We start from the raw sequence: 27,834 nt of genomic DNA on the forward strand, positions 1-27,834 counted from the left end.
ACACTTTGGGCATCAAACCCATTTTTATTTGAATTTAATGCAGTTTAATCGAACACAGTGCACATGCAAAGTATCATATTTAAATATCCTGTATGTTTGTACCAAGTGTCATGTTTTGAAAGTTAAATATTTTAACATTTAGGTAATAAATTAACAAAATCGAAACATTACTAAAAACACTGCCCACAATGAGTATACACATTTTAATAAAGCATAAAATACATGATAAATTCATAAATATGCAATGTTCATACCTGTACCTTTTTCTGAAAATATTTTCTTAAAAACACAAATTCAGTTTAAGACACCAAAAAGGGAAGAAAAAAAATCACAACTGAACAAATTTCTTTATGTCTTTACCATAAGAAAAAGAGTACTTTGCTCACTTAAAGGTAGTATGTGTAGGATTTTCACTGCCTAATAGAATAACATGTGCTACAACATACAGTCACTGAGCTCCTTCACTGCCTCTGTTGCTTCCGAATATTCAGCTACCAGTCTGCTAATTAAGAAGCAAAAGTGACTTAGTCTTGGACTTAATACAAAATCATCAACAGTACTACACCTTCTTCAATAACTCAATACTACACATAGCACCTTTAAATGTATTTTCTGCTGTTCAGATCATCAAAAAATACAGTAAGAGACTGTCAAACAGTGCACGAACCCTTAACAAAAGAAAACAAAAAAACAATCACAGTTGAAGAAGCAATTACAGCATAGCCATGGGGGCAGGGTACAGCTATAAAAGTACTGATGAATGAAGTGTTTTGTGACAGGGAACCACTGGGTTCCCACGTTACTGATCTGTTTTTGAGAATTTCAACACCTTAGGGTCAAGCAAACGGACACAAAACACCTTTGTTGTGTGCCTGAGTGATGGAGGTAGAAATGCTGGGCAAATGGTTGAAAATCCAGCATAGGCAAGAATGAAATACTCAGTCATTTGCTTACCATAAATATGAGTTTTCCTGTATATTAAATACAAGTAGCATATGGCTTACCTGTAGCACAGTCTGCAAGCTCACTCTAAACTGTCAAAAATGTGTTTAGATTTGTCGCAGAGGGGCAGGTTAGGCTTGTTGCACTGGTAGACCTAAAGGGACAGTTAACGGACGAAACGTGCTTATTTGCTTTTTTGACACTGTGGCGCCGACACAATGAAGTTGAGCTGCAGCCAGCAGTTATCAGCAAGCCAAAGCTAACTGAGTGTCTACACAGAGAGCACAATGCAACCAGTACATCTAGTAGATGTACTGGTTGCATTGTGCAGGTACATGGTTTGAAGGTGCTGGAGCCAAAGACATAATGACTGTAGTTAAAAACTGAGCAAAAACGACTTGAATAACGTAAATGCATAATGTTCTCTCAGATGTGACAAGTTAAAAAAAAAAGATGGCTGAAATGTTTTTTTGTGAAAACAGCAAAACTCAACTCAAGTCTGGACACGATATCCTGTTCGTTACACAGAAGTGTGAAGAAAACATTTCACAGTTTAGAAGAGAATCTGTTCTCATATTCTGACGTCTCGTGTCCGCTGCTCCGTAGTATAGTGATTACTATATTTTGCATTAAATGCAAAAAAAGATCTGTGTGTGTGTGTGTGGTGGTCCCAGGCCTGGACTATTGGGAGCATTGTGTCAGGGTTTTCCTCTGTTTCTAGTCCTTATCCCTGTAACTGCCCAGACAGGTCATCAGTCTGCAATTAATTTCCGCCAAAAAAAAGGTCTAATAACCACATTTCTCCAAAACTGTGAAACTTTTCCTATAAGTCTCCAAGAATAATGTTAGTCACCAGTGTTGAATCAGTAAAAAAAGACCTCAGAGATTGCCTTTACACTCAAAAGATGTGTGTTTAACACAGAAACACACAGCTGTTTCTAACTAAATAAGATTACACAAAAGCTGATTAAAAAGAAAAAATCAATGGGGAAAAAAATCCTAAGTACAAAATTAACAGCAGGCCTGATAACACAGAATACGTAATACGTAATACGTTTTGACTCCACAGGCTAAACAAAACTAAAATAACTCAAATACAGGCTGAAGCTGGCCGAACCAGCTGAACCTGAAGTGCTACCACTCTGTTTGTGCTTCTTTTGGCAACCGAATTCTCTGCACCAATCAATCACATTAGCAGACATCTGACACGATCCTTCCCACTTTGCAGCTGCTATTCACCCGCATGGACGGTACTTTTATTTTCAGTCAGTGAGTCATAATGCTGCTGCAAATCCTCAGCAATGTTCACCAAATACTCTTAACAACTAGAAGGGAAAGTGTTAGGAAATAATCACCTGATAATACTTGCCTGAAACAAACAAACAAACAAACAAACAAACAAACAAATCTATTTCAGCCTAAAGAGAAGTCACTGTGCAGCTCTTCACTTTTGACAGGCACGTTAAAAGTTACAGACTGGCCTTAAAGTTAAAATGGCTTTTGCGTTGAGCCAAATCAGAAGCAAACACTGGTAAAACACATTTCTAAAAATATTTTTTTCTTCCAGCCTTGAATCCTCATGGCTAACACATTTCATGAGTTATTTCTAGACACAAGTGTGATACTTCTATTATACTCCACCATACTAGATGAGAACAAGACAATGGAAAACTGTGAGCACCATTGGAAATCCTTCACCGAGGTTCTCCAGTAAACCAAACAACAAGTGCTGAGATCCACTTTGACCTTAAAAAAACAAAACAAAGGGCTGTACGATTGTCATATGAGAGAAAGGGGACTGCAGAAGTGTTGAGTAACTTCTGAAAGCTAACAGCAATTTATGATGTTAGAACATATAATACACTGTCTGGCCAAAACAAGTCACATCTGAATGTAACTAAGGAAACACATAAAAGCCTATTACTGCAGTAATGAATATGTTTTTGCTAACAGATTATCCAACACTAACCAATGCAGTTCTCAAGCAACCATGTTTGAAGATATTCTGCGGTTGTGGAAAAGCCATTAGTCCATTTCAGAACGGTCAAATTATTGGCCTACATGGTGAAACTACTAAAACAGATCAACAGCAGAAATCAAGGATATGTTTAACAGTGAAGGTAAATATTTCTAAGTGCACACTGAGAGCTCAATGGAAGCTACGTTGCTTTAAGAAAACGTGGCTTAAATGAGGTTTATATTTGCTAGGGAGCATGAAGATCAGACTCTGGAGCAATGGAAAAAGGTCATCAGATTGATGGGAATATTTGGGGAAGAACAGGCGGGTGAAATGCCTACCACACAACATCCTGTGGGATCAGCGTTATGACCTGAAGTTGCTTCAGTTGGTCAGGTTTAGGTTCGAGAACATTACGTGCCCCAAGAAAAAGGTCAGCTGACAACCTGAAGCTACTGAAGTCAATTAACTTCCATTTTATTTATATATTGCGAAATCACAACATTGGTGGCCTCGAGTTGCTTGAGGTAAGGTAAGGTAAAGAGCCTAAAATAATACAGAGGGCAAGCACTTGGCCACTTGGAAGGAAAAACTCATTTTATTTAACAGGAAGAAACCTCGAGCATGGGTGAGGCGCTGAATTACTAGGTTTTTCCCAATAATGGGAATGGGAAGTTCGAGGGGTACGGCAGACTGGAGAGCGCTTTATCCACACTGAGAATCTTTGCTGAAGAAGGTTTTATACAGCAGTCTCACTCTCCCATCATCAATGATGAAACCTTTGGAAAATCCTAATAGAACTCTGGATGGAAATAAATGCTGGGGTATTCCCTAACCTTACAGAAACAAGCCCACGGCAAGTGCACGTTGTCATCAATGCAAAATACTGAAATTTGTCTTGGTCAGGCAGCATACAGCAGTCTTGTTAGGGGTACAATGTGTAACACTAATAAGTAATCTCATGGTTTTCCAAAGGTGCTTTCCACATTTTTCCAAAGTGTCCCGATATCACGCTCACAAAAGTAAATGCATTTGAGAGAGAAAATATGAACCTATTGAGCAAATGTTTCAAGCAGTCTGAGCAAACTCTACAATCGCACATCGAGGAACGATCCATGGTCGACGAAGGACAAAGAAGCTCAACAAATTATATTTATGGCTTTAGGATTATGCATATTTTTCTAAGCTATTTGGGTGGAAGTTACTCCCCAAATGTTTGCGTCAGTGTGTGGAATAAAATACAACCTTTGATTTTTTTAATCTGCGCGGGTGACGGAATTTCAGGTGGCTCCATGACACACTTATAGGGATATGCCCAAAAGTTATGCTCTTCTCTCTGCTTGATTTCTTAGTATGTAGAGGAGAAGAGCCTCACAAACATAGACATAAACCAAGTGAATAAGAAGCATAAGGTTTAAAAATAAATTAATGTTGAACTTTTGATTGTCAGCTGTTCTTGGTGCTTGAAAAGCATTAAAAAAAAAATGCTAGACTGATTGTTCATATTAACCTAGAGTATTTATTCATATGCGCACCTGGCTGCTAATGCTAAAAGTGCTCTTCTTTCAGAGAGGTGCTGATTTTGGACAATGTTGTCTGTAATGCTAGTAGTAATATTATTTTCTCCACCCAAACTACAGAGATAAGTACAGAAATGTGGCTGTATATAATATAGGATTTACTGTTATATTACACTGCATTACTTTAAGCTTGTTGTCACTATCTGTACTCAGTCATTGCATTTCTGAAGTTAAAAAAAACATTTCTGCAGGTGCACCATAAGGATTTCAGCTCTATTAATGGTTGTTTCAAATGTAGTTCTCTTATTATTATTACTGTACTAACGTTAATATAATGAAATGTGTCTTTGAAGGTGAATTTTTTAAGACAGTATTGGCTTTGCTTCGGTTTTTGTACATCTATATATGTACTTTTTGTTAACAAAACTACAAGGTGGGTGGTTCTCTTCCTCACATATTAAATAATGAATGATGTACCAGCCCTTTTTGAGTGAAGAAAAACACTAACATTTTATAGTATTAGTGATAACTTTCTTGCCTAGTTAGTGAAGCTGCAAGTGATTTTGAAATGTGAAAATATAGTAACAGACATGCTGGTCATCATCACATTCAGAGATCCACTCTGAATATAATCAAAGATTGGACTATTTGGACCTGAGATTTTAAGAAGCTGCTGTTGAGAATCACTTTGTGAGTTCAGAGGTGCGTCTCATTTTCTGATACTTATGAATATTCATTTTGATGTAGTAAACCAAGTACCTACTTGTGTAGGGTGTGACATTTGACAGGGTACTGTCATTTCAACTTGAACATGGCAAGCTGTTCACTCAGAGAACTACTATAGTAGCAGGTAGCTCGAACTGTCGCAATAGCTGCAGCATTACAAGTTACAAATCACTGACCTAAAACTAGTTTTGCCTACACTAAAACAACCCAAGCTACGAATGCAGATCCACTGCCTAAAAAAAAAAAACAGGTTGCTTTTTGCTAAATAGTGCGCAGCAACTATTTAGCCTGCTCCTACTGGTGGAAAATTGTTCACCGGCTCCTCCCTTTCCACTTCAACCATTAAGGGTCCAGTCATACAAGTCAAGAGACTGGTTGGCAGGAGCCTGGCAACCACTGGTCACTCCAGCAACCACTGATTGTTAAGGTTTCTATAGGCTGCTGACAAGAGACCAGTCAGTGGCTTGTTGGTAATAATTGGTCACTAGGGAAAAATGGGTATTTCTTAATCAGTAGGCGAGTGGTTGCTAGAGGCTGTTGCTAGTTGTGAGGTGAAATCGGCTACAGAGAGGTATACATTGTGTAACATATTGCCAACACCTGAAAACTGTTCGAAAAGTGGTACTGAAACTGTGACGAGTCCAATGTAAACACAAATGGATAGTCTTGGTCTTCAGAGTAAAAGTTGTGGTTTTTGGAAGATGTTGGTGTAAACGGTAAGGCACAACTTTTACTTTGAAGGGGACCACTCCCAGTGTCCAGGATGTAGTCCACTTTTTCTTTCTCAGATTCTTGGTAGTCAATTAGTGTTTTCATCTCCGTGTCTTCCATGAAAACTAAGGGCGACAATTTGCTAGCGATGAAAGCAATCACAAAAAAGGCAACAACATCGAGGAATCACTCACCAACTGGTCAGGGAATACACAGTTCGGTGACTAGTCTCTAGGCCTATAAGTGACAACTGAAAAGCATTCTCCAATCAACTTTTAATAAATGTTATGTTTACAGCAGGTACTTAGTGTGAATTGCATGTAGTGTACAGAAGCATACAATAAGAGACAGAGCAGGTTTGTGCATTAATGGTTTTCAGCATGTTAGTTTTGCAAATGAATTATTATAAAAATCAGACTTTCACATGGGTTACATTTTCTGAACATTTTCCTAATTAATATTGATGTGATTTATGGGTTCATAATGTAACTTTGATGTTGTGTGCAAAAAATAAACAATCTAAAAATCAGAAAAATAGAGGCTACTGCCTTAAGACATCATGTCCGCAACAGTATACATTTGAGTTCCTCCAAAACTCTAAAAAACAAACATACAAAATAAAAAACGAAACAAACTGTTGTTTGTCTAAGACTCCACTGATGTGCTACAGGCTTGAAAACGCCTGTAACACGTCAGTGTGAAGATGTCACCAGAAGTGGATTTAAGTGTCTCCAACTACAAATAGGCTGCTTTTAATCACGATCGTGCTTCAGCGCAATTGAGTTAATTAAACTGAGGCCCTCTGCGCAGAGGTAAGTGTTTGCTAATGTTAACTGGTTTGACTTCACGAAGAATTTGATGAAAAGGATAAGGGCTGATTTCAATGATACTACGATTGTTCAGCCTGGAGTACTTAGGTAAGTATTGCTTGAAGGCTATGATTCAGAACTTAAATGGGGCATCCCTGAATACCCCAATCATTACAAGGCCCCATGATTGACTAGTATAGTTTTTGCATTACTGGATCATGGATTAAAGGAATACTCCACTGTTTTTTGTAACCTCATCTATCTATCTATCTTTACATTATAAACAGTGCAAAAAGTAGCTACTGTATATGTGCTTTGCATTGTCACAGTCAGACTTTTTCAGGAAAGCAAAAATGCTTTCAAGATTTCAGTGGAAATGCTGGCAAACTGAAGGTAACCAGCGGCACATTAGAGGTTAATCATGAATACTGACAGCCATGTTTAATGTAGCAGAGGTGAGAAAGAGGAATGTTTTCACTTGCAAGCCTTCTCATCATGTGCGAAAATGTGTGAAAACGGAAATACAGTGCATTGACCACAAATAATTTTGAAACTGGGTTTAATTTAGTCGAACAGTGATTTTCAGTGGCCTCCAATCTGGTTTTGAGGCATTTCCACATAATAATAGAAAATACAATATTGTTACAGTATTATGAATTCATATATACTGGAGCTTTAAATTCTCTTTACTAAAGCAACTAGCAATGGAGAAAAAGTTTAAAGAACTTTAAAGGCCTTTTTCTCAACCAAATTTTGATTTTAAAAACACTAACATGTAGATAATATTTAATATCTACATTAAAATAAAAAAAAATAAAAAAACAGTGGAGCATTCCTTTAATTAAGGGCAGGCAAATGAAATCTGTGATATGCAGCCACTGATAACAAATGGCACAGTAAATGAATGATTTACGTATAAAAAGAAGAGAAAAAGTGCCAGTGACAACCAGCTATGGCATATTTGTATTTAGGAAAAACACTAGGACCACATAAAACAATTGTCTTTTTAAAAAAGCTAATCGGACAAACCTTAAAGATACCAGCTGGCAACAAGACAAGGGGCCCACCCTTCATCATGTACCAATAAGCAAAAAGGCAATACAGGATGAAGAGCCTTAAGGGGAGGAGTGAGTGTGCTGGGCCAGTGTTTGATTTAATCTGGAATAAATTGTAGAAAGAGGGCTTATTTTAATACTAGTTACACATTGGTGGAGATCTTGTACTTAGGAGACATGTTATTATGGAACCAGATGAAACTAAAAATGACGCCCATGGTTTTGGGTATACGCTCGTCGTAGGCAAACGTCATGGCCTCGTGCAGCGGGACTTTGACCACCTCGATAAGCTCTCCCTCCTTTGGCTCACCTCCACCTGGGCTGACGCAGTTGTCATCGGACACCTCAGCGTAAAACATGGTCTGCTTGGCACCGGTTACACCGACACCCGACCTGGAGGAGAGACAAAAAATAAAAAATCTAAAAGGACATCTTCTTTCATTTTTAAACAGGGCTGAGTGTCTTGTGCTGGTGCTTCAGTATCAACACAACACTCTTAGAGACCAAAACAAAGAACTCAACAAAGTCACATATGAATTCTGTAAATCTGTCTTTCACTCTTTATAATAAAAAAACCCCCATATGGTGTAAAAACAATAAATTCTTTAGCATTTCAATAAAATATTAAATCTCTGCCGCAGGCGACAGTGCCCTCAGGTTGCCTGCTATTAGCAGAGCGCTTCAGTATACTGAGTACTTCTGTCAGAAACACCCTCATAGGTGTTATGAGGGTTAAGATGATCCCCGTCTGTATAATGGAAGCAGCCTACACACAACAATGGTCGTAGACAACACCAACAGAGCTGGAGGTGGTGTGTAAGCTATATCAAAAGCGTCCTTATGAGAGTCATCACTCAAAGCTGTCCAGCTGCTGCTGTCTAATGTGGGACTGTTCGTCTCCTGGGTCTTTTCACTGCCGCTTCAAGCTCTACTCAGCTAATAATACATGGACAAAGATGGATGACTTGCCTAATGCTTATTTCCAGGTCACTTATATAAATTGTGCACTTTTAGTTTATAATTTCAGAACTTCCTCCAACCCCCGCGCCCCCCCAAAAAAACAAACCATACAAAAAACCCTGCACTGTCACAAAGACTGTTAAGTAATGTTCTTATAAATCTCTCTACTTGACCACTCAAAGCGCTTTATTCAACATGCATCATTCACCCATTCATAAGAGCAATTTTTCTATGCCTTTCTAACATTCACACACATTCACAATCCAATGGAAGCATCAGATTGTGCATCCACTGGATTGTGAATCAATTGGAGAGCAACTTGGGGTTGGTATCCTGCCCAAAGATATTTGGGCATGCAGACTGGAGCAATCAGGGATCAAACCACCAACCTTCTGATCAGTAGGTGCTCTTCTGAGCTACTGCCAAACAGTGCTAATGCACTATTAAACCACTGTAAGGGTAATTGTCAGGCATTTTTTCATTTTTACAGACTAAACTAGTGAAAGAGCACCAAATCACAGCAAGAAACATTCATATATAGAGCAAAGAATGATCCGACCTAAAGCCAGACTGATATATGATTTTAAGACCCATATCGATACCGATATTTAGTGATTTGAAAAAAAAAATACAATATAGCCTTAACACATGATGCATAAACGGATTGGTTATGTGTATTTATGAGTCTAAAATATTATGATAATGCAGTTTAAAAATAATCTTGTTTTAGTGTCATAACTAGTGATGGACTAATCGTTTACGCTCTGCCCAACTCTCGGATGAGAGAGTTGTTGCGTTTCCAAACAAGTATTGCCAACAGGAATGTTGTAGAGTGCCCTCTGGTGGATAATCTATGTAACATCAACACCACTAGCATGGCTGTGAAGGGTGTTCCTCCTTTCTCGTCTTTATGTTTTTACATTTTTATTTATTGTCCGTTAAAGCAGATACAGATATGTCAGCTAATATTGGCTGATATATTAGCCCTGTCTACATATCAGCTGGGATATAATCTAACCTATCGTGTTCACGCAGCTAGTGAAAAAATAAGTGGAAAAATGTTCATTTAGATGAGGTTAATAAACAATCATATACCAATCCAACAATGACAGCTTTTATAGACTAAGCTCATTTTCAATGGCTGTACCTATTAGCTGAAAGAGTAAAATGGCAAACAGTTATAATATTTGCCTGGTTATTTAAGTCTTTAAAAAAAAGTCTTCTTACTTTATTTTCCAAGTGAATTTTGAGAACTCACTTTACTCCCAGTGCTCAGGATAAGGGGAGCACTGGTTTTGCTATTCACTGGCAGATCATCACACAGGAAAATTGCACACATGATTTGACTAACACTTTCAGTCTGGCACCTTTTAAAATCCATCCATAAAGCTTTCCCAAGCCTTTCCAACAGACAGGAGTTTTTGTGTGTGTGCTCCAATAATCTACAGTATATATCATTTAAAAGTTTGAAACACTGCAAATGTAGGTTATTTCCTAGTAAATGCTGCACAAGGAAGTTCAGAATGTATAATTAAAGGAAATTATAACAAAATAGGACAATAGGAAATTAATTGTTAAGGGACAAGAAATCCAATGGGAGTGACTAAAGTAGATAAGATACACAAGATAATGAAAAACATTGCACTGAGACTTTCCTGTGATTTGAGTTGATACTTGACAAAAGACCTTGACCTTGACCGAGTGCTCCTAACACAAACCATCAGCTGTAAATTATTTTTGAATTATGCGCAATAAACCCAAAAAACTAACCTGTAAGAAGTAATCTTCTTCAGCTTGGAAGCTGGCACATCGTAGCCACATTCTTCCAGCACCTCCTGGCGGGCGATCTCCTCCAGAGAGAGGTTAGGTTTGTCCACCAGGCCAGCGCAGAGCTCATAGGTGACCCCCGCAGAGGCAGGCAGCCACTGAGAAGAGCTCTCCCCTTCTGAGGCTGACTGGCCCTCCTGAGACTCCGTCGCGGCTTCTGCAGCACCCTCCTCGGTTTTTTCAGCAGACTTTGGTGGCTGCGTCTTGGCTTTTTCCCATTCACACATGTATACAGCTGATGGTGGGAGAAATGGAAGAAAATGCCAATACACTCGGGTAAAAAAAGCTCATTTTAACTGCAATGGCTACTTTTCAATCTTTAAACATTTATTGTCTGATAAATTCTATCGTGAGTTCAATGTTTAAAATAAAGTCCCATTTTGCACTGCAGATAAATACTTAAAAAAAATGGCAAAACAAACGGACAAAACAAATAAATCAGTGCCCAGGTGTCCTTGAATTTAATAAACGCCAATGTGGAAAAGTCTGGTGACTACTAACAAAGGAGGCTAGGCTGCATCGTAATGGGACCTCCTGCAGTCTATTTATGAGTCTGTATTGTTGCTTCCATTCATTTGAATAAGAAGTATGCACAGGATGCCCATAGGATGTATACCAAACTTAATCTAGATTGGTGAACATAATGAAATGGAATAAACTGTACTGCAGTGTTTTTGGTGTGCCACTTTGTGAACACAGAAAAAGAAAACTTACCTGGACGGAACTGTTTGACGAGGACAAAACAGTGTGAGGTGGTGTTGAAGATCAGCACAGATACACTGCAGACATTGGGGTGTGGGAGAAAGGCAGAGTTAAACAAATATTATTCTCAAAGGACATGTTTTCTACCTGCCACATCACTGGTGCAGTGACGTCAAGTTCAAGAGAGCAATAAGTCAGTGGTGAACCATTTTTTAAATCCCTTGTGATGGAATCACCAGTCTAAAACATGCACAAGTCAAAGAACCCTGGATTCATGTATAAAGGTGGTCAAGCGTCGGGTCCAAACGCTGGTTTTTGCCAGTTGACAACCAATACTTAGACTTCCTGAAAACAAAAGACCGCCTGGTAAAGACTACTACTCTACCAAATTTCTTTACATTCTCAAAAACCAGTATAAAGCTACCATAAATAGTGACATCACAGCTGTTGCACGACACAAGCAATGTCATGACTTTAAACTTAATGCAAGATGCTACTTGGTGAGGGGGGGGGGGGCTTCTCGTCACTATGTCTGTGTGACTGAGGCTAAACAATCATACCTGTGTTTCATTGTGTCTGGTTTCCGTTACAATGTTCATCCACTTGAAAGTAGTTTTACTTGATTCTGCAGTTTATAATTAATCCTGGTTAATCGTCTACTGGGTCTTAGTCCTTCAGTTCATCCTCTGTCTGAAACGAGTTGTTTCAGAGACTCTCCATTTAAATAAACCTTCGTCCAATTGGTTACCCTTCACAAATAGAAGATGTGAAAAGCAGGTGTGTGGGGCTTCTGTGCAAAAAAAAAAAAAAGCCATCTGCCTGAGACGCCCATGTTAAGAAAATCCACCCTTACTAACATTAAAAAGAAAGTTGGGGAAAAGAAACTGAAATATACAAAATGTTATGTAGTTCTGTGTCATTCAGGGAGACACACATCTCAGTGTTTAACAAAAATCATAACCTACAAACAAACGGAACCATCATACCCCTGACTTAACCTTTGTATTAGACATTTCCTGTTACAAAGACCTAAAAATAACATGCCACTAAAAATAAAATGGTCTGCCAAAATGAACAATTTTCTAAAATAAGAGTCTTGCTTCACTGCTGATATTCACAATGACTCTTAACAAGCAGGATATGGAGATAAAATAGAAGGAAGGTCAGCATGATATGCTTCGCCACTGGCACCCAAAGAGCTCTATAGGCACAGGTGGGTCACCGCTCGAGTGTGTTTGTGTGTATGTGTGTGAGAGTCTGACTGTTGCTGTTTGTGGCGACTTGAGGCCTGGGGTTTGTGTTGGGAAAGCGGATGCGTCTGAGGCAGCAGGAAGCCCTGCCCTGTCTTTCCCATGGAAAGAAGGAACCAAGAGTTTGCTGGTACAACACCTAGCTGCAGCTCCTGGGCTGATACTTGGTTAACGTCTGTTTGCGTTTTAGATTTTCAGTTTTGCCTTTTTAAACATGTGTAATGTCAGCTGACTGGTTAATCCTTCTTAAAAACGGGATCATTCCCTTTGTAGTTTATTTTATTGAATCCACTACTTCATTTAACCTTCAGTGAAAACAAATGTCTAGTCCCTACAGTGTGCATTAAATCAAAGGAAAAGTAACTACAGACCTCACTTTTATTGGTACAAACACAGATCATAGCACACACCGATTAAAAAGTCATTAAAAACACCTCTACTGTGCATACTTAAAGTTAATAAAAAAGGTAAAGGAGACTACACCAGGTAATAAATGTAGCAGCAAGCAGGCCTGTAAACTATGACAGCCATTAACTGCCATTTTTACAAATTCAAACATGCTTGCTGCTTTGTTGGGTCCTTTTTCAAAACACTTTTGTGTTCAAAATTGCAGAATTGAACTTGCACTTCCAGCAATAACAAGTTAAAATCAAAGCTGGAATTAACTGTGGGGTTAACTTATAAATCCTTATAAATTTGCATAAAAAATACCATCTCATGGCCCTGAAAACAGCTTCAGAAAAAGGTCAACTATCTTTCTATTACTGATTAAAAAGCCTTTGATTCATATCTGGATCCAGTGAGCAAACTCTGGGACTTATCTATTCAGCTCCTTTCGCCATACTCCATTGTTTGCTCTCACCTTGAGAACACAGAACAGCCATTTTCACCTCCTCCCTTGCATCTTTCTAGAGCTTCTTTTTCACACTGATATTGCTGAAGCTGATTGCAGATATACACGAGAAGACTGCGCTGTAGGGCAATATCACCTCACAAGACACAAGTGAGGAGGATGTAGACAAAAAGTGGGTCACAGGCCTGAGGCATTGGAGCTGTCCCTTGTGGCAAGTCATGGTCTTATAGTGCTGTTACACACCATTACTGCTCTTCTACTGCTTCCTGGTGAAAAAAAGGAGCTCTAACAGTTAAACCAAGAAGCAGGCTAAACAGACACTCAGGACTTTTCATGCACGGTTAAGCTTTCTCTCTGGGGCATCTGGCTGAACAGCGGGAAATCTGGGTTAAGGCAGACGTATGAGACGCAGGACTAAGGTGACTACTGGTAGAAAGCTTATGGTTTAAGGATATTATTATTTGGCCCAAGTCCCACTAGAAAAAAAAAATGGGTTAAAGGCTACACAATCCATCTTCTGCTGTCAGATCGGAGCCAAGGACATAACCACATCCCTTCTTTCATTTACCAGCTTTGGTTTAAATGAGTCAAGTGTCGTAATATTAAATTTTTTAAATGTTTTTTTAAATGAATTATAAGATGCAAATTCTTTATTGATATAAACAGAGCCACATTACGAACTAATAAAACTTACAGCAAGCTAAAATGCATTAGAACAAACAAACAAGGGTTTAACACAGTAATCATTTTATTTTTATCTTTGCTTTTCTGTTGCCTCTGGGCGTCTTTTATTCTCAGATTCATTATGTGAAGCTTTCTGTTATAAATAAGGACTACAAACCAATAAGAATGGCACCTGTGCAATGAGAAACCTCCTATTTCCAAAGGTTTATCAGCAAGCATCTTAATACACATATATAAAAACAGGCAAAGAAGGACATGAAGCTGATGTCCCATAAGTATGAATGATCTAAATTATAGTTTAGAGTGTAGTTTTTATGTTTGTCTTGTTTGGAAAACCATTTCCACGCAGTCAAGTGTGATTTTACAGTCAGGTAGCTTTTCTCAGAAGGCAATATGCAAACTTCAGTTAGCTTTGTAAAGTTTTAACGCTCTCCAAGCTCTATAGAAATAGCAGTTTCTTAAATAAGTTAAAGAGGTAAAACTATATACTCTTCAGATACTTTATTACCCTAGTGGTATTGCTAATTCTGTTAAAAATGTTGCAGAGTTTGTTGTCATCCATGACTCACCTATAAAGTAATTTGTGCTGTTGTGTCTGAATGTGTCCCATGGAAGAGCAATTCAGTTTCATGTGTTTTTGTAGTTTTCAGGTCAAACCCTGCTTGTGCAAACAAAGTAAGCACTTGCTCTAGATAAGTGGCAGCTAATGAAGCATGTACTTCCAGAATCTTTGGCTCCTGCATTGACGATCTGCACCTCTAAGTCAAAAGCCACTGAACATTTTACAGTCAACTGTCGTATTTACACTGAGAGTAAATTGTTCCCCTTGTGCAGAGTTAAGTACTATATCTAAGGCAATATCCACACACGGAGCTATTAGCAGTTGTGTGGCAATCAGAGCCCATAGAATATCAATTACATTGAGCAATTTCAAGTGACAACGGGAGAAATAACCCCCGGGCAAAACGATATGGGCAGGTACAGAGGTAAATTTTTCCCATCTTAGAGCAATCGAAGTGACTACCAATGAGAGCAAAGGATATGCAGCAGTCGATTGAAAAACACATGGGTGGCAAATGCATTAAAGGCTTAACAAGGCAAACAGAGCCTGGAATGTCCAGTAGCAACCAACTGTCACAATATTTAAATATTGACAGGCCTTAAGAGGTGAGGCCTGTCCAACAAGAAGATGAATCCATAACATGTGGAATACATGTGAATAGGTGGATAATCCACATAGTGAGGGAAAACCCTTGGGATCCTTCAGAAGAAGCTAAAAGCAAAGACTGTGAACCAGATACACCCTGAAACATCATGAAATATCATGAAAACCCAGGTTATCAGTTAACCTTACAGTTTAATTGTATTTATTTATGCAGTACTGTCAAGACCTTTTAATAATCTTGGTAAATGAAATTTCTATTAACTACTGTAATTTCCCCAGGAGGCCACTTATCAAATAACCGCAAATCTTGGTAAATGTGCATGCTTATGAAGCAGATGAATAACTGTGCACGTCGCCACAAACTCATCTTCGTAAGAATTTTAGAAACAAGCTGAAAAAAATGTATTCAATAACGCATCTCATAGCATTCTGACTACAGCCTCTTCTAGTCTAATGTTGCCTTTGATACAAAAAAATCTGTCTTTCAAATCTTTGACTAGTTCTTCTGAAAGACAACATCCTGCTGAGAAGAAAATGCTATGCACACTTGCACAAAAATGCAAAACAATCCAGGGTCTATTTGATACATGCCCCACGGGGAATAACCCGTTTCGCAATATCCACATGGGGTAGAGAAATGCACGTTTGGGTTTACTGCTTCTTCCCTCTGTGGCACTATTTTTCAGAAGAACTTCTCTTTGGGGTCATTAGGAGAACAAAATGGGGCTGAAATAACCCGAGACTTACCTCAGGGCATTATGGCAGACTGCGAGTTGGAATTACGGCTTTGACACAAATGTGTGATATTTCTCTTACAGAGCCCCACTAAAGTTCAGACATTTATTGCCACTTTCCCTGTATAATTGCATGGCACTGCTTTCTTCAAAACAAGGTGTGTTAAGGTTGACGATCCTCCAAATACAATGCATTTTTAAGAGAAACCAGATCATTGTGGTGTAAAAATACCAGAGAAGTCAGATAACAGGAAATTGGTTTGGATGTTCAGGAGCAATCTAGGAACCAATAAGGCTTAAGCCTACCATGGTCTGGAAACTGCCGTTTTACATAGCCAGAATGACAAGAGGTATGTGTGGAAGACTAAAGGCTTTTAAACCTAAGTACACTGGACCGACTGCCAAGCATGGTGGTGGTAGCATCTTGCTCTGAGGTTGTTTTACTGCCTGTAGTACTGATACACTGCATAAGTGGATGGAATAATCAAAAACGAGAACTACCTCCAAATTCTTAAAGCTTTACTCAACAGTTAGACAACTGAAACTTGCACACAACTGGAATGATGCTAAACACACATCAAAACAGGTTTTGGAATGAATAAAGCAATCTAACATTAAACTTCGGAAATGGAATCCCAAAACTGAGTCTATCCCAGTGACGTTAAAAATGTTATTGCTCCGACTTGTGAAATTATGAATTCTTATAAAGCAACAAATCTTGTCATGATCTAAAGAAACCTGAGAACCAGTAAGAACCAAAGTCATTGACATCTATCAGTCTGGAAAGGATTACAAAGCTATTTTTAAGGCTTTGGGACTCAGGCAAACCACAGTGAGAGCCATTATCGACAAATGGAAAAAAATGAGAAAACAATAATAATGAGAAAACTTCTGAGCACGGCTTTATGTTTAAAACAAGCTCTCGAGATTGAATAACCTCTCCTGACATAAACATGTATGTTATACAATTTCTCAACAATAACAATGCTGTGTGTCAAGGTCTCATTTCAGGCTACATTAATGTTTTCTTACCTCTTCTGTGTAGTCTGGTATTATTTATTAGCCATTTAGTTTGCCAATAAGATGTATTGAGTAAATATACATGCAAGTAAAGGACAGGAGCAGTAAAAGTAAATTGAAAGTGTTTTTTACCTGTCATGGGTCCGCATGAAGTCCCACGATTTCTTTGTGCCATTCTGCGTAGAAATAAGATGACAATAAAACACCATAAATTAAAAAAAAGTATGATCTCATAGTAATTCTCAAACACTGCTGGGTTCCAGCTGCATCAATCAAAGTGTTTAAAAAGATAAAGAGTGCCTACAGTTTGCAATCAGTGTATTATAACCTGTTTTATTTCATATGACTTGGATGACAAGATATCAAATCCCCTCTCATTTGGTTAACAAGAATATTTGCTGCACAATTAATGTTGTCTTATTGAAAAAAGCGCACCCAATAAAAACATCTGCAGATGCAAAGCAAAAGAAAAGCACCACGAAAAACATTTATCTTTTTATGCCTTGCAATTGCAGAGAGATTCCCGATAACTAAACAATAAAACCCTTAAGTGACAGAAGTTGTTGTGTTTGAAAGCCCTGTGGACACATCAGCACATTGGCATAACAGGCAGCTTCACTCTTTCAGTAAATTTCCATCTGTATAATTATGATCAAGCTGCAAAGGAGGTGTGTTACCCACACAAAAGACAGACAAAAATATTCCAGAAATCACAGGGCTTCAATTTATAGCTTGTGACACATGCATTGTCTGGCATGTGACTCTCATCTGTAAAATGATGAGCTAACATCCTGAAAGTTTGGTTTCCTTTCTTTTACATTATTTTCATTAAAAATGGCTGGAAAAGATTTTAGGAGTTTGTTCCGAAATGTATAAAGCCAAATTTGTTCAATGGAAAGCTACATGCTCTAAGCTTTGCTGCTTTTTGAAAATATAAAAACTGGCATATCCACTTCTTTTAGCATGTATTGGCCAATACATGTCATTGCTTCAATCAACTGAATTCCTAAAGCTACATTTAGCTACATGGATAAATCACCTGGGTCAAAATGTCAGGATAAGGCTCAAGGTCAACCTGCTTTCTACATACAGCAAGGCCAGTGTAAAGCTAGCATGACCTAATGCTACAATACTCAAGGTGAAATAATACCAAAATGTTTGTCTATTTCCAGCATTTACTCAGCCAATACAGTGGCACTGAAGAATAAGTCGGGCAGATGAAAACAACATTCATCAAAGCTATAATTACATGAGTAATGGAAAACAGCGTTTTTTCGTCTGTTTTCCGAAAACAGCTGAAAAAGCAGGAGTAACTTCCAAAGAAAAGGTGTGCCAAGCTTATAGGATCATTACCAAGAAGACCTGAGGCCATCATTGCTGCCAAAGGTTGACTTCTTACTTGTCATTTAAATAATTGGTTCATGTACCATCAACAAGCTCTCCCTGCGTGAAATAACCACATTAACCTAGCATATTCCTATCTCTGCATCCAGTGCTGTTTAAATATGGTAAAGTTGGCCTACATTTTCTATGCCTGAAGAAATATGGCCTTGATTCAAATTTAGGCTGCACCTCCTCTCCACCTACGAGCTCTTTCAAACGCAGGGATGACAGTTTTACTAGAACAGGCTTATCCCAGCTACAACACACGGTGTGTTAGTGAGCTGTTTTCAGTACCACCCAAGAAAAAGGGAGGTGGTACGGCTAATTTCACTGATTCAATCAGACAACATAACTGCTGTTGTAGCAACATGATTTGTGGTTAAAGCTGCAATATGGAATTTAAAGATTTCTATCTGAAAGGGAAATGTTTAATCACAACTATTTGATTGTGTGGAAGTTAATTTCCTTTCAAAGCATGTTCCACAAACAAAATCAGCCCAAAAAAAAGAAAGAAGAAAGAAATGAGAACGGCAAGCTTGGAAGGAAGGAAGAGGCTTTATTTAGCACCCATATTATCAGTTACTCATTTCTTTTTTTTTTTTAAAGTTCATTCATTCATTCAGGGTTTCCTCTGTAGCGTAGTAACTAAATGGCTGGGGCCTTTCTGTATAGAATTTTCATGTTCTGTGGGTGCTCTGATTTCCTCCCATATTCCAAATAGATGCAGTTAGTGAGGTTAGGTTAACTGGTTATTCCAAATTGCCCATAGGTATGAATGTGAGCACATGTGGTTCTCTGTCTGTGTTAGCCCTGTGATAAAATGGCGACCTGTCCGGGTGTTCCTTGTGACCCTAAATGGGATAAAGCGGAAGAAAAAAGATGGATGACTGAATGAAAACAATGCCTTAGATCCCAGTCTCTCCATCCTACAAACTGGTCAGTGACTCTCTGGGAACTACAAATCCCTTGAGATAAAATGTATATTCCTTCACCAAATGGCAAGTGACTGCTGGAACTAACCAGGTATAATTAATCATAAAGAGGTATACGGATTTCACCAAAAAACAAACAAACAAACAAACAAACAAACAAACAAACAAACAAACAAACAAACAAACAAACAAACAAACAAACAAACAAACAAAATAGCAATACGACTCAAAACTATGATATTTACAAGACCAAAAAAAACTCACATTTTAGGAGACAGTTCTGTCTTATGTTGATTACTTTTGCTTGATAAATATTTTGAAGACAAGTGAATATCATAATTTGCGCTGTACAATAGCTGTGTTACTACATTACTATCCCCTCCGTAAATCTGCGTCTAAGCAAAGGAACTAAAATGCACATCAACAAAATGCAAGCTACTGCAAGAACACGGCATCCAGCGCATGATGTAAGAGGTCATAGTCACATGACCTTAGCATGAAGCCAAGCCAGGATAATTCTGTTCATGCACCATTAACTGTCCTGATTTGGTGTGAAATGGAAGCATAAAACATTTATGTTCATTTATTTGGCTCCACAAGTAAAAGACTGCCCACTTACATATGCAATTTTACTGCATACTTTTATTTTAAAGCTGAGATAGCAACACTCAGTGATTAACTGAAGGCATTTTCTGTGTCAAATAAGAGAAGAATTCCTGTCTAAAGATCATGAAAGAGTGAAAAAGTCACTGCAATGAAGTCACTCAGAAATGCTAATTATTTATTGGCTGAAGCCTCTGAAATGTTTTTTTTCCTTTCTTAATTAATTGACAATGAAAAGCTTTTACATTTTAAACTTCATGTAATTGCATAAATTATTCCAAAATTGCAGCTGTAAATAAAAATACATTTTTACTCCAATTGCAGTGACTAAAAAAAGAAAAAAAAGATAGAACAATGAGAGTCATACATAATCTCATGTTCAGCCATTATTAAAGGCCTGATATTATGTGATTAAAACACTGCAGACATGCTGCGGGTGTAATTACTCACTAAATCCTTCCATGTCAGAAATTAGTATATGTGTTTTACATGCCATCATATGAAACCAAGCCCTTTCACTTCTCCTTATGAAAGCAAAGCTGGTATGGTGATGGAGTGTGTGATAAATCATTTTGTCATGACTGAGGTAGGGATGCACGTCTCGTAGCTTGTTGCTTTATAAAAATGCTTGGCTCTGGAAAATGCTCTGCTGAGGTGGAGTATTTTTGCCATCACTGAACGTATTACATGGAAATTGCAGGGTATTTGCATAAGTAAATGGTTACAAATGCATGCACTAGGGCCCCTAAACCCATCCATGTTGTTCAGAACTGAGCCTTTGTCAAACTGAGGCTATACATTGCATTGCTGTACAGCAGACACATTAAAATATACAATAGAGCTATACTTTGAGATAAAATGGCATTTTATAATCCAGTCCTCCAGCTACGGCAGGTTATGGTTAAAGTGGCCCTACAGCCAAGTACAAAAACAAGATCTATCACAGGACCAGAGACTCTGTGTGAAGGCAGCTGAATAATCTCGAGAACCCCCAGAACAACCTGGTCAACCTCCCGGTACAGAAACACAAAACAAGAAGAATCTGAGCAAGATTTTAAGACAGAGACTGAACCTTCAGAAGAAAACCTTCAGATCTCTTGGAACAAATTGCTAAAAGGAGTCAAAAATGCTTAGGTGGTCAATAATGCATCTAAAGGCTGATTTAAGCAAGCTTCTGAATTTGCTCAGTGCAGAAGAAATGTGCAGGAAAGGTGCACCATCAGTTCAGAGTAAGCTGCAACTACTATACAGACATTTCTGGTAACAACACAAACTCAAGGTTATGAAACAGTGAGGATAAAAATAACATCCAAGAAGGTCTTTCTATTTAAAAAAGCAAAACAGAACAAAAGTCATCTGGATTTCAAGATTAAAGAAATACCTTAATGTTGTCAGCAATTTCAGACAGCACCACAAAGAGACTAGCAAACACCTCGAATAGGGTTTGTTTACAGTACATCACCATTAATTGGCCATGATTACTGTTAAAAACACTGTAGATACAACACATTTATCTTCCAGCAGTGACCTACTACATAAGGTAAAACTGCACCGCATGAATGTGTCAGCGCACACACATTCCCTCTTTAGTCTCCTGTCACCACTCACAGATGGCGGGGTTCCCCTCATTACTCAGGCCACTTGCTGAGAGAGGGGAGGCGGGGACAGCTTGAATGGCCCAGGGGAGATGGAGAATCATGGCCGACACAGATTACGACAGAGAGATTAGCCCACGGGGGGAAAGAGAGAGACACAGGCAGAGAAAGAAAGAGAGAGAGCAAGGCAAGCAGAAGCAGGCTACACAGGACCTTGAAATTAATGTGGTCCCTCTGGCTTTGGCCATCCAAAATGACAGGCTCGTACGTGAATGGCTGTTGTAGGGAGGGATGTATGGTCTTGATCTTTTAGGTGCTTAAAGTCTAATAACCATCACACACACACACACACACCTTCTATGCTGGCTATAAAGCAGACAGCTGCAGCAAGAATAAAAAAAATTAACTACCATCCTCAAATACAATAGCTCCCTTTGAGTCTCATCATGCGCGCTCCAGTTTTTTTCCTGGTTTCATTTATAGTCTCTCTGTTTGACCCTGCTGTCTCGACAAAGGCAGCAGGACTATCATTACAACGGTCAACGTGTTTTAAAAGTAACAAAAAGCATCTACACATGCAGGGGGGGGAAAACCAGCATGTGCAGTTTCTTCTCAAGGACGCAGTTTTCCAAGTACAAACTGACTGTGTCCTCCAGTGAAATCCACAGAGAGTATATAAACCTCAAATCAAGGCCAGTATACATCAGTGCCATCACCAAACTGAACTTCAAACCTCCTGCCTGGTCTGTACCATACACACACTGAGCCATATTATTTTATTTAGAGACTTCCATTAAAAATGTTCCAAAAGGTACAAACACCACGAACATGGTTGAGTAGTCCAAGTCAGTGATGCGAATTAGCAGACAAGAGGCTAAAGCAGTCACAACCGCCGTGTTCCTAACTCTAAGCCTCACCAGACACAAAAGTAGTACCATAAAGCAAGCACAATACGGCATTCTTCTTGAAACAGGAGCTTTACTGACCTCTCAAAATTCCTTATAAAGTGTTGTGAATGTCAACTACTTCAGCTGCTACTGAAGGAAGGGTTGTCTGCCAGTCTGTCTCCAGCACTACTGTTTGAAGTTGTATGCCAACTGCAGGAGGCAAGACAGCACTGTTGGTATCAATACTGTTGCAACTGAGTATCCAATAGTAACATTTTTAGTACTGATTAATATTTCAGTATTGATGTTTGTTTGTTTTTTGACAACTCTGGTGGATTTTAGTTAGTTTCTGGAACTTATTCACAGGGGAACAAAAACTAGATGCTCTCTCTGGATCAACTAAACTGACCATAGTGCACCAACGTTCTATCTTCTATCATCATTAGCCTAAATTGAGTCTAAATGAACATAACATAGTGCTTATGTTAAGGACATAGTGTTTTCAGTGAAAGAAAAGTTTCGTAGAGTATCGAAGAAATCAAATACTTTAACGCATTTATCTCATGGCAAACCTGTAAAATCAAATTTGAAAAAATTACAATTGATGGAACCGTTATTCATTAAATCTAGACTGTTTAAACTGTGATAACCCGTGTTGTTATTGTGTTGTGAACAAATAATTTTAATAATTATATCCTCCTGGAACTGTGCCCTTATTTATAAGCAGATAATCACTATGGCAATCAGTTAACTGCTGTGATTCAAGCACGAGCAGATAAATAACCATTCACGTAAGAAAATGTGCGCTTCAAGATCATAAAGATCTCATATTCATTCACTGGCTGAAAGACGCACAAGGTACATAATTCTAGATGAATAATTCAAATCATTATAATGAATAAATAGAAGGTAATTATCCCGCTCTAAGCACCAACTCGTGATTCGCTGTCAGCACGAGGCGACAAAGATAAGAGGGGTTTCCCAGAGTCAACAGAGCACAATCACCTGCTTTGGAGAAAGCACCAATAAACACTAATGATGCAGAGTCTCTTATGCATGACATTATGTACTTTTGGAGTGTGTTGCTGTGAGTGTGAGTAGATTTCTGTTAATGGCCAATAGCAAAAGCTGAAGATGTACAGATGAACATAAAAGGATTGTGGGAGAGATGCTCCCTCGGCATGATTGAAAAGCCTTTGTGGGGAGTCTCTGAACAGCCCCTCCTGACGTGCAAGGCAGAAATGATGAGAATGAAAGAGAAGGCAGGACAGAGAGAGAAACACAGAGGGTCCACCCGTCATCTCTTTTGTTGTCCATCTGCTGTCTTTAGCCGTTCCACCATCCTCTTGACAGGCTTAACCTTCCCCCTCTGCTGTCACAGGTGTGTACCCCAAATGGGACAAACTCCCAAAAAGAGTACCATGGTACTTGAGTTTTTGGATTACACTGAAAACAACAATACAAAAAAGAAGCTTCCATACATGCAAACCACAATTTGTCACTGCAAGTACCAATTAAAAGCCCTTTTTTCTCATTTGTTTCCAAAACAAAATATACAAAAGAGTATTTTTTGGCATGTACTAATTACATGAAACAGATGTCATTAACGTGCTCTTATAATCTACTGTGTAAGTAACGCAGCAGCTCCTAAGTTTTAAGAATGAGTTCAGCACCACAGTCACTATCCAGGTTTTACACAACCATATCCATAGCCCAGCAACAGAGAAACTGCACAAATATTTTGAAACCTAAAAATAAATTCATCCTGGACTGCCGCCCGTGTTTGGGTAAGGAAGCACTTCTCACTTTGCAAGGAGACCATCGGGACACAGTCATCACACTTTGCTTTTAGTGGGAGGACAATTTTTATAGTAAATTATTAATGGCTAACCTAAAAAAAGTCAATCAAAGTTCATTGGCGGGGACACTTTAGGAAGATGCATATATAAAGCAGTGCAGTGAGGTAAACGATGAAAATGAATATCAGATTTTGGTCAGAGATAATCAGCACTGCCTAAATTATTTTACCACCACCTGGATAAGAAGCTAAAGGTGGATAGATCATAGATAGATGCTGGCATGGATGGATGAATAGTGACTAAAACTGCACCCGCAAGCCCCTGAGACACCTATGTCCTTGGATAATAAATATTATCGACCTACAAGACAATTGACTCTGCACAAGAAGCGCTGCAAAAGCAAGGACGTGTTTGAAACGATTAAGTCATATTTACACCTGAATGCTAACTAGGAATAGCAAAGTCTAGTTAGAAAAAATGAATCCCATCAACATGAGCATAAACATTTTTCCCCTCTTTTAGGTGACTTGGAGATTAGCACTCGCTATTTCAACCTCACTGAACTGCATTGCATTCATATTCAGAAAAATGTGAGATAACTGTGGCACTATGATCTGAGTCACAGCGTGACTAAATGAATGACTGAATGAATAATTTGTAACTGATAGGAAGAAACAGTGAATATCATTATGGCACTGACAAAGAAACCAAATTTTATTGGGGATGGGAATCAAAACCAGTTCACAAGCTTATCAGTTCATTTCATCAGTGTACGCTACATCTCTCAAAACAATCAAACTCAGAGGAGTAGCTTTCCTTTGCAAATACTTTTTTTCTCCTGTTTTTTCCCATGTGTTCAGGTGCAGTGAAAGTAACAACTGCAGTGCTTCTAAAAAAGTTCAGTAGGCTTATTTTTTTCCACACCTAAAATTGATGATGAGCCACTAAGAGAGTGTGTAAAAATACCTACAAGCAGAATTAGTAATCACATTAGCAAAAAATATACTGACTTATTTTCTATTCATCCTCACTAAGGAAACTTATTGGGCATGGTCAGTAACAGTCCAGTCTTACTGATTACAGTCTTCCTCTTTTCCTCTTACCTGGTAGCTCTATATTCAACATCCTTTGTTCAATATATCCTCACTATCCCTCCTCTGCACACCTCCAAACAATCTCAACCTTTCCTCTCTGCATCTCTTAATAATGCTGACTCAAACTGCTTGATAACTGAAAAACCAAATTTAGGTACTCAAAATAACTGGGTAAGCCTTATTAAACTAAAGCGTTTGAATATAAAGGCACATCTACTATGGTTTATATTTAAGACAGGAGCATGAGGTTGATACTAACAAAAAGACTTATAGTTATACTTTCTTAATTGAAACTTAATGCAAAAGAGTGATGCTGATCTGAGGTAGGAGCATGTTTCTCTGCACTATGTTCTGTCCATGATCTGCACATTTTTGCAGGTCAATAAAACACAAACACACGCATAACACTTTAAATCCCGAAAGGATATGAACAGGAAAAACTACTCAGTGTCGCTCAAACACAAGCCTGGGCAACTTAGCTCTCTACACATCTGAACTTTCAAAACCTTCGACCTTACTAGACCCACCAGACTGGGTCACTTTGACAGCTGAGATCAACAAGTCTCGCCTGTCTTTACAGTGCAAATAGCGCGAAAAAAAACCCTCTCTTTTCACGTTAAAAAGACCAACTCGAGCCATCTACATCTCCTCGCTCTAATATAAAGCATGTGCCTCTGTTAAACCATGAAAAAAACCCTCTGCAGTAGCAGCAGGCTACCGTTAGCATGGTAGCTCATAGCTCCCTGTTAGCTTAGCTGTCTCGTAAAACACAGAGGTAACTGCGTTTCAAACCAGACCAAATACAGACCTCTTTAGGTCGTCGTGGTGCATGTAATGCCAATTTTTGCTGTCAGTGATTGTGTTTAAGGTCGGCTTAGCCTTCATGTTATGCTAAAAAAAAATGAATGGGGGTGGGGGGGGTTGGGTTAGCCTACATCATCCAACAGCATCTACTAGCCGTTATTACTCAATAATAACTCACCTGGCTATAGTGCACCCTGAACGGCTTTAGATAGTCAGACTCTGTGCACGGAACCACTTCAATGTTGTTAATCTCTTCCATAGTTTACACTTGGAGCTTAGATTTGGAGGCTCACCGCTGTTGTCTGTCACCCGCACACTAACTGACAGTGAAGGAATGCCTACGGAAGCCGGGAAAGGACATGAGACTTGGCAGTAAGGGAACAACAAAGGGGGGGGGGGGGAGTGAAATGAATGGCGTTAAATTTATATAACAATATAAATATATGTGAAATAAAGAAGAAAAGAACAGAGTTTTATTGTTGCATCATCTTAGCCCCAGTTATCTTTAAATGATTAGTCTAGATTAACCTAAAGAGCCAAGGACAATGCAATATTGCACACTATACATTCTATGTCACTCACCAGTGCTGCCCATAATACTAGGATAAAGGATGTAGCTATCTTCTGATACCTGTTAGATGGCAAGACAATGTACTTTGTGCAAAGGGAAACGTGGTGGCTGATGACTGAAACCAATGAAAATGCAACAGCCTGCAGTTGTCAGCTTTTCAAAGCCAGCTACAGCAGTCAAACCATCTAAGGCTTCACTCACGCAGGCCTAGAGACTGTTCTGACAGCATCTGATTGCTAGGGAAAAATCTGTATTCTCTGACTGGTTGGCTCTCACAAGGTGACTGCGTTGCAAAAAAGGCTACTGTAACAAAAACCTCAAAAAACTTTTCCGTTCTCCTAACCCTGACTTGTACATTCTGTAACTCCATGCATACATCACCGCTGACAACCATGTCCAGGATGTTAAATCCAGTCAGTCAAAACCACATGAGGTTCTACCCTATATTGACTGTTCATTTATCCCACCTAATAATACCACTTGGGTCAGTTCAGCACAGAACCCAAGGTTAACAGCGTTAAGTTAACTGCCTTTTGATCTGTGTGGATAGTTTTCCTCTGTGCTGGGTGAATTTTCCTTTTTTCATTACTCAGTCATGGATTTGAGCCCACTTTGATTGGCAGATGTTCTAAGACAGGCAGCTGTAGCCGATATGTGTCTGGAAGACAAACTATTACAGTACTGTTTATGTCTGTCCATCACCTGTACACACTTTTTTCCTTTCTCTTTCTTTTTCTACTTGGGGGATTTTTCCTTATCTAAATCAAGACTGTGAACACAGAGGGTATTTTATGCTGCAAAGATTTCTGTAAAGTCTCTTGAGGCCTTGTGCCTTGTGATATTGGGCCATACAAATAAAAGTTACTTTATCCTGTGAAAGATCACAAGAGACCGAGTGCTATTATCGTAACACAGACACCAATTTATTGCTGTAAATAAACCTGCTGGCAACTTTTGACATGTGAGTAAAATGTGAGCACTTGAATTAAACCCATAAGACATGAAGATAGGCTATGTTATTATAAGTCTTCTACAATTTTACTTGAACAGGTTTGAGCTTGTTATAAAACCCTGATCAGTACTAACAGGCTTCAAATAGGGTAACCAGCTGCTGATTGGACCCATAGCTGTAGCTTTCTACCAGCTATGAGCGGCCATGCAAGCCAGGACATGGTGGTACTCTGCCTTTATTATAAAGCTGGCATTCCGTTAATTCGTTCCCCTTTGCATGCCTATTAGATGTTGTCTTCA

General features: G+C 38.7%; 1 protein-coding gene across 1 annotated transcript; it reads right to left on the reverse strand.

Annotated features, from left to right (window-relative positions):
• Window positions 1-26,355, reverse strand: nudt14 (nudix (nucleoside diphosphate linked moiety X)-type motif 14). Its single transcript, XM_005737274.1, has 5 exons — window positions 26,191-26,355; window positions 17,048-17,091; window positions 11,222-11,286; window positions 10,451-10,742; window positions 1-8,113 (listed from the first exon to the last, which is right to left on the reverse strand). Exons 1-5 carry the CDS (start codon window positions 26,269-26,271, stop codon window positions 7,864-7,866), a joined length of 732 nt encoding a protein of 243 aa, XP_005737331.1. The 5' UTR covers window positions 26,272-26,355; the 3' UTR covers window positions 1-7,863.
• Between the last annotated feature and the right edge of the window lie 1,479 nt (window positions 26,356-27,834).

The sequence above is a fragment of the Pundamilia nyererei genome, unplaced genomic scaffold, assembly GCF_000239375.1.
Source record: "Pundamilia nyererei isolate P.nyererei 1_Seehausen unplaced genomic scaffold, PunNye1.0 scaffold00074, whole genome shotgun sequence".
NCBI lineage: Eukaryota > Metazoa > Chordata > Actinopteri > Cichliformes > Cichlidae > Pundamilia > Pundamilia nyererei.

What these genes read in the sequence shown, in the direction of transcription:
- nudt14 (XM_005737274.1), bottom strand. Translation starts at nt 26,271, where the DNA reads ATGGAAGAGATTAACAACATTGAAGTGGTTCCGTGCACAGAGTCTGAC. An exon ending in TTCATGCGGACCCATGACAG is followed by an intron (nt 11,287 to 17,047) that starts GTAAAAAACACT and finishes CAATGTCTGCAG; the next exon opens with TGTATCTGTGCTGATCTTCA. An exon ending in AAGAAGATTACTTCTTACAG is followed by an intron (nt 8,114 to 10,450) that starts GTTAGTTTTTTG and finishes TCTCTCCTCCAG; the next exon opens with GTCGGGTGTCGGTGTAACCG.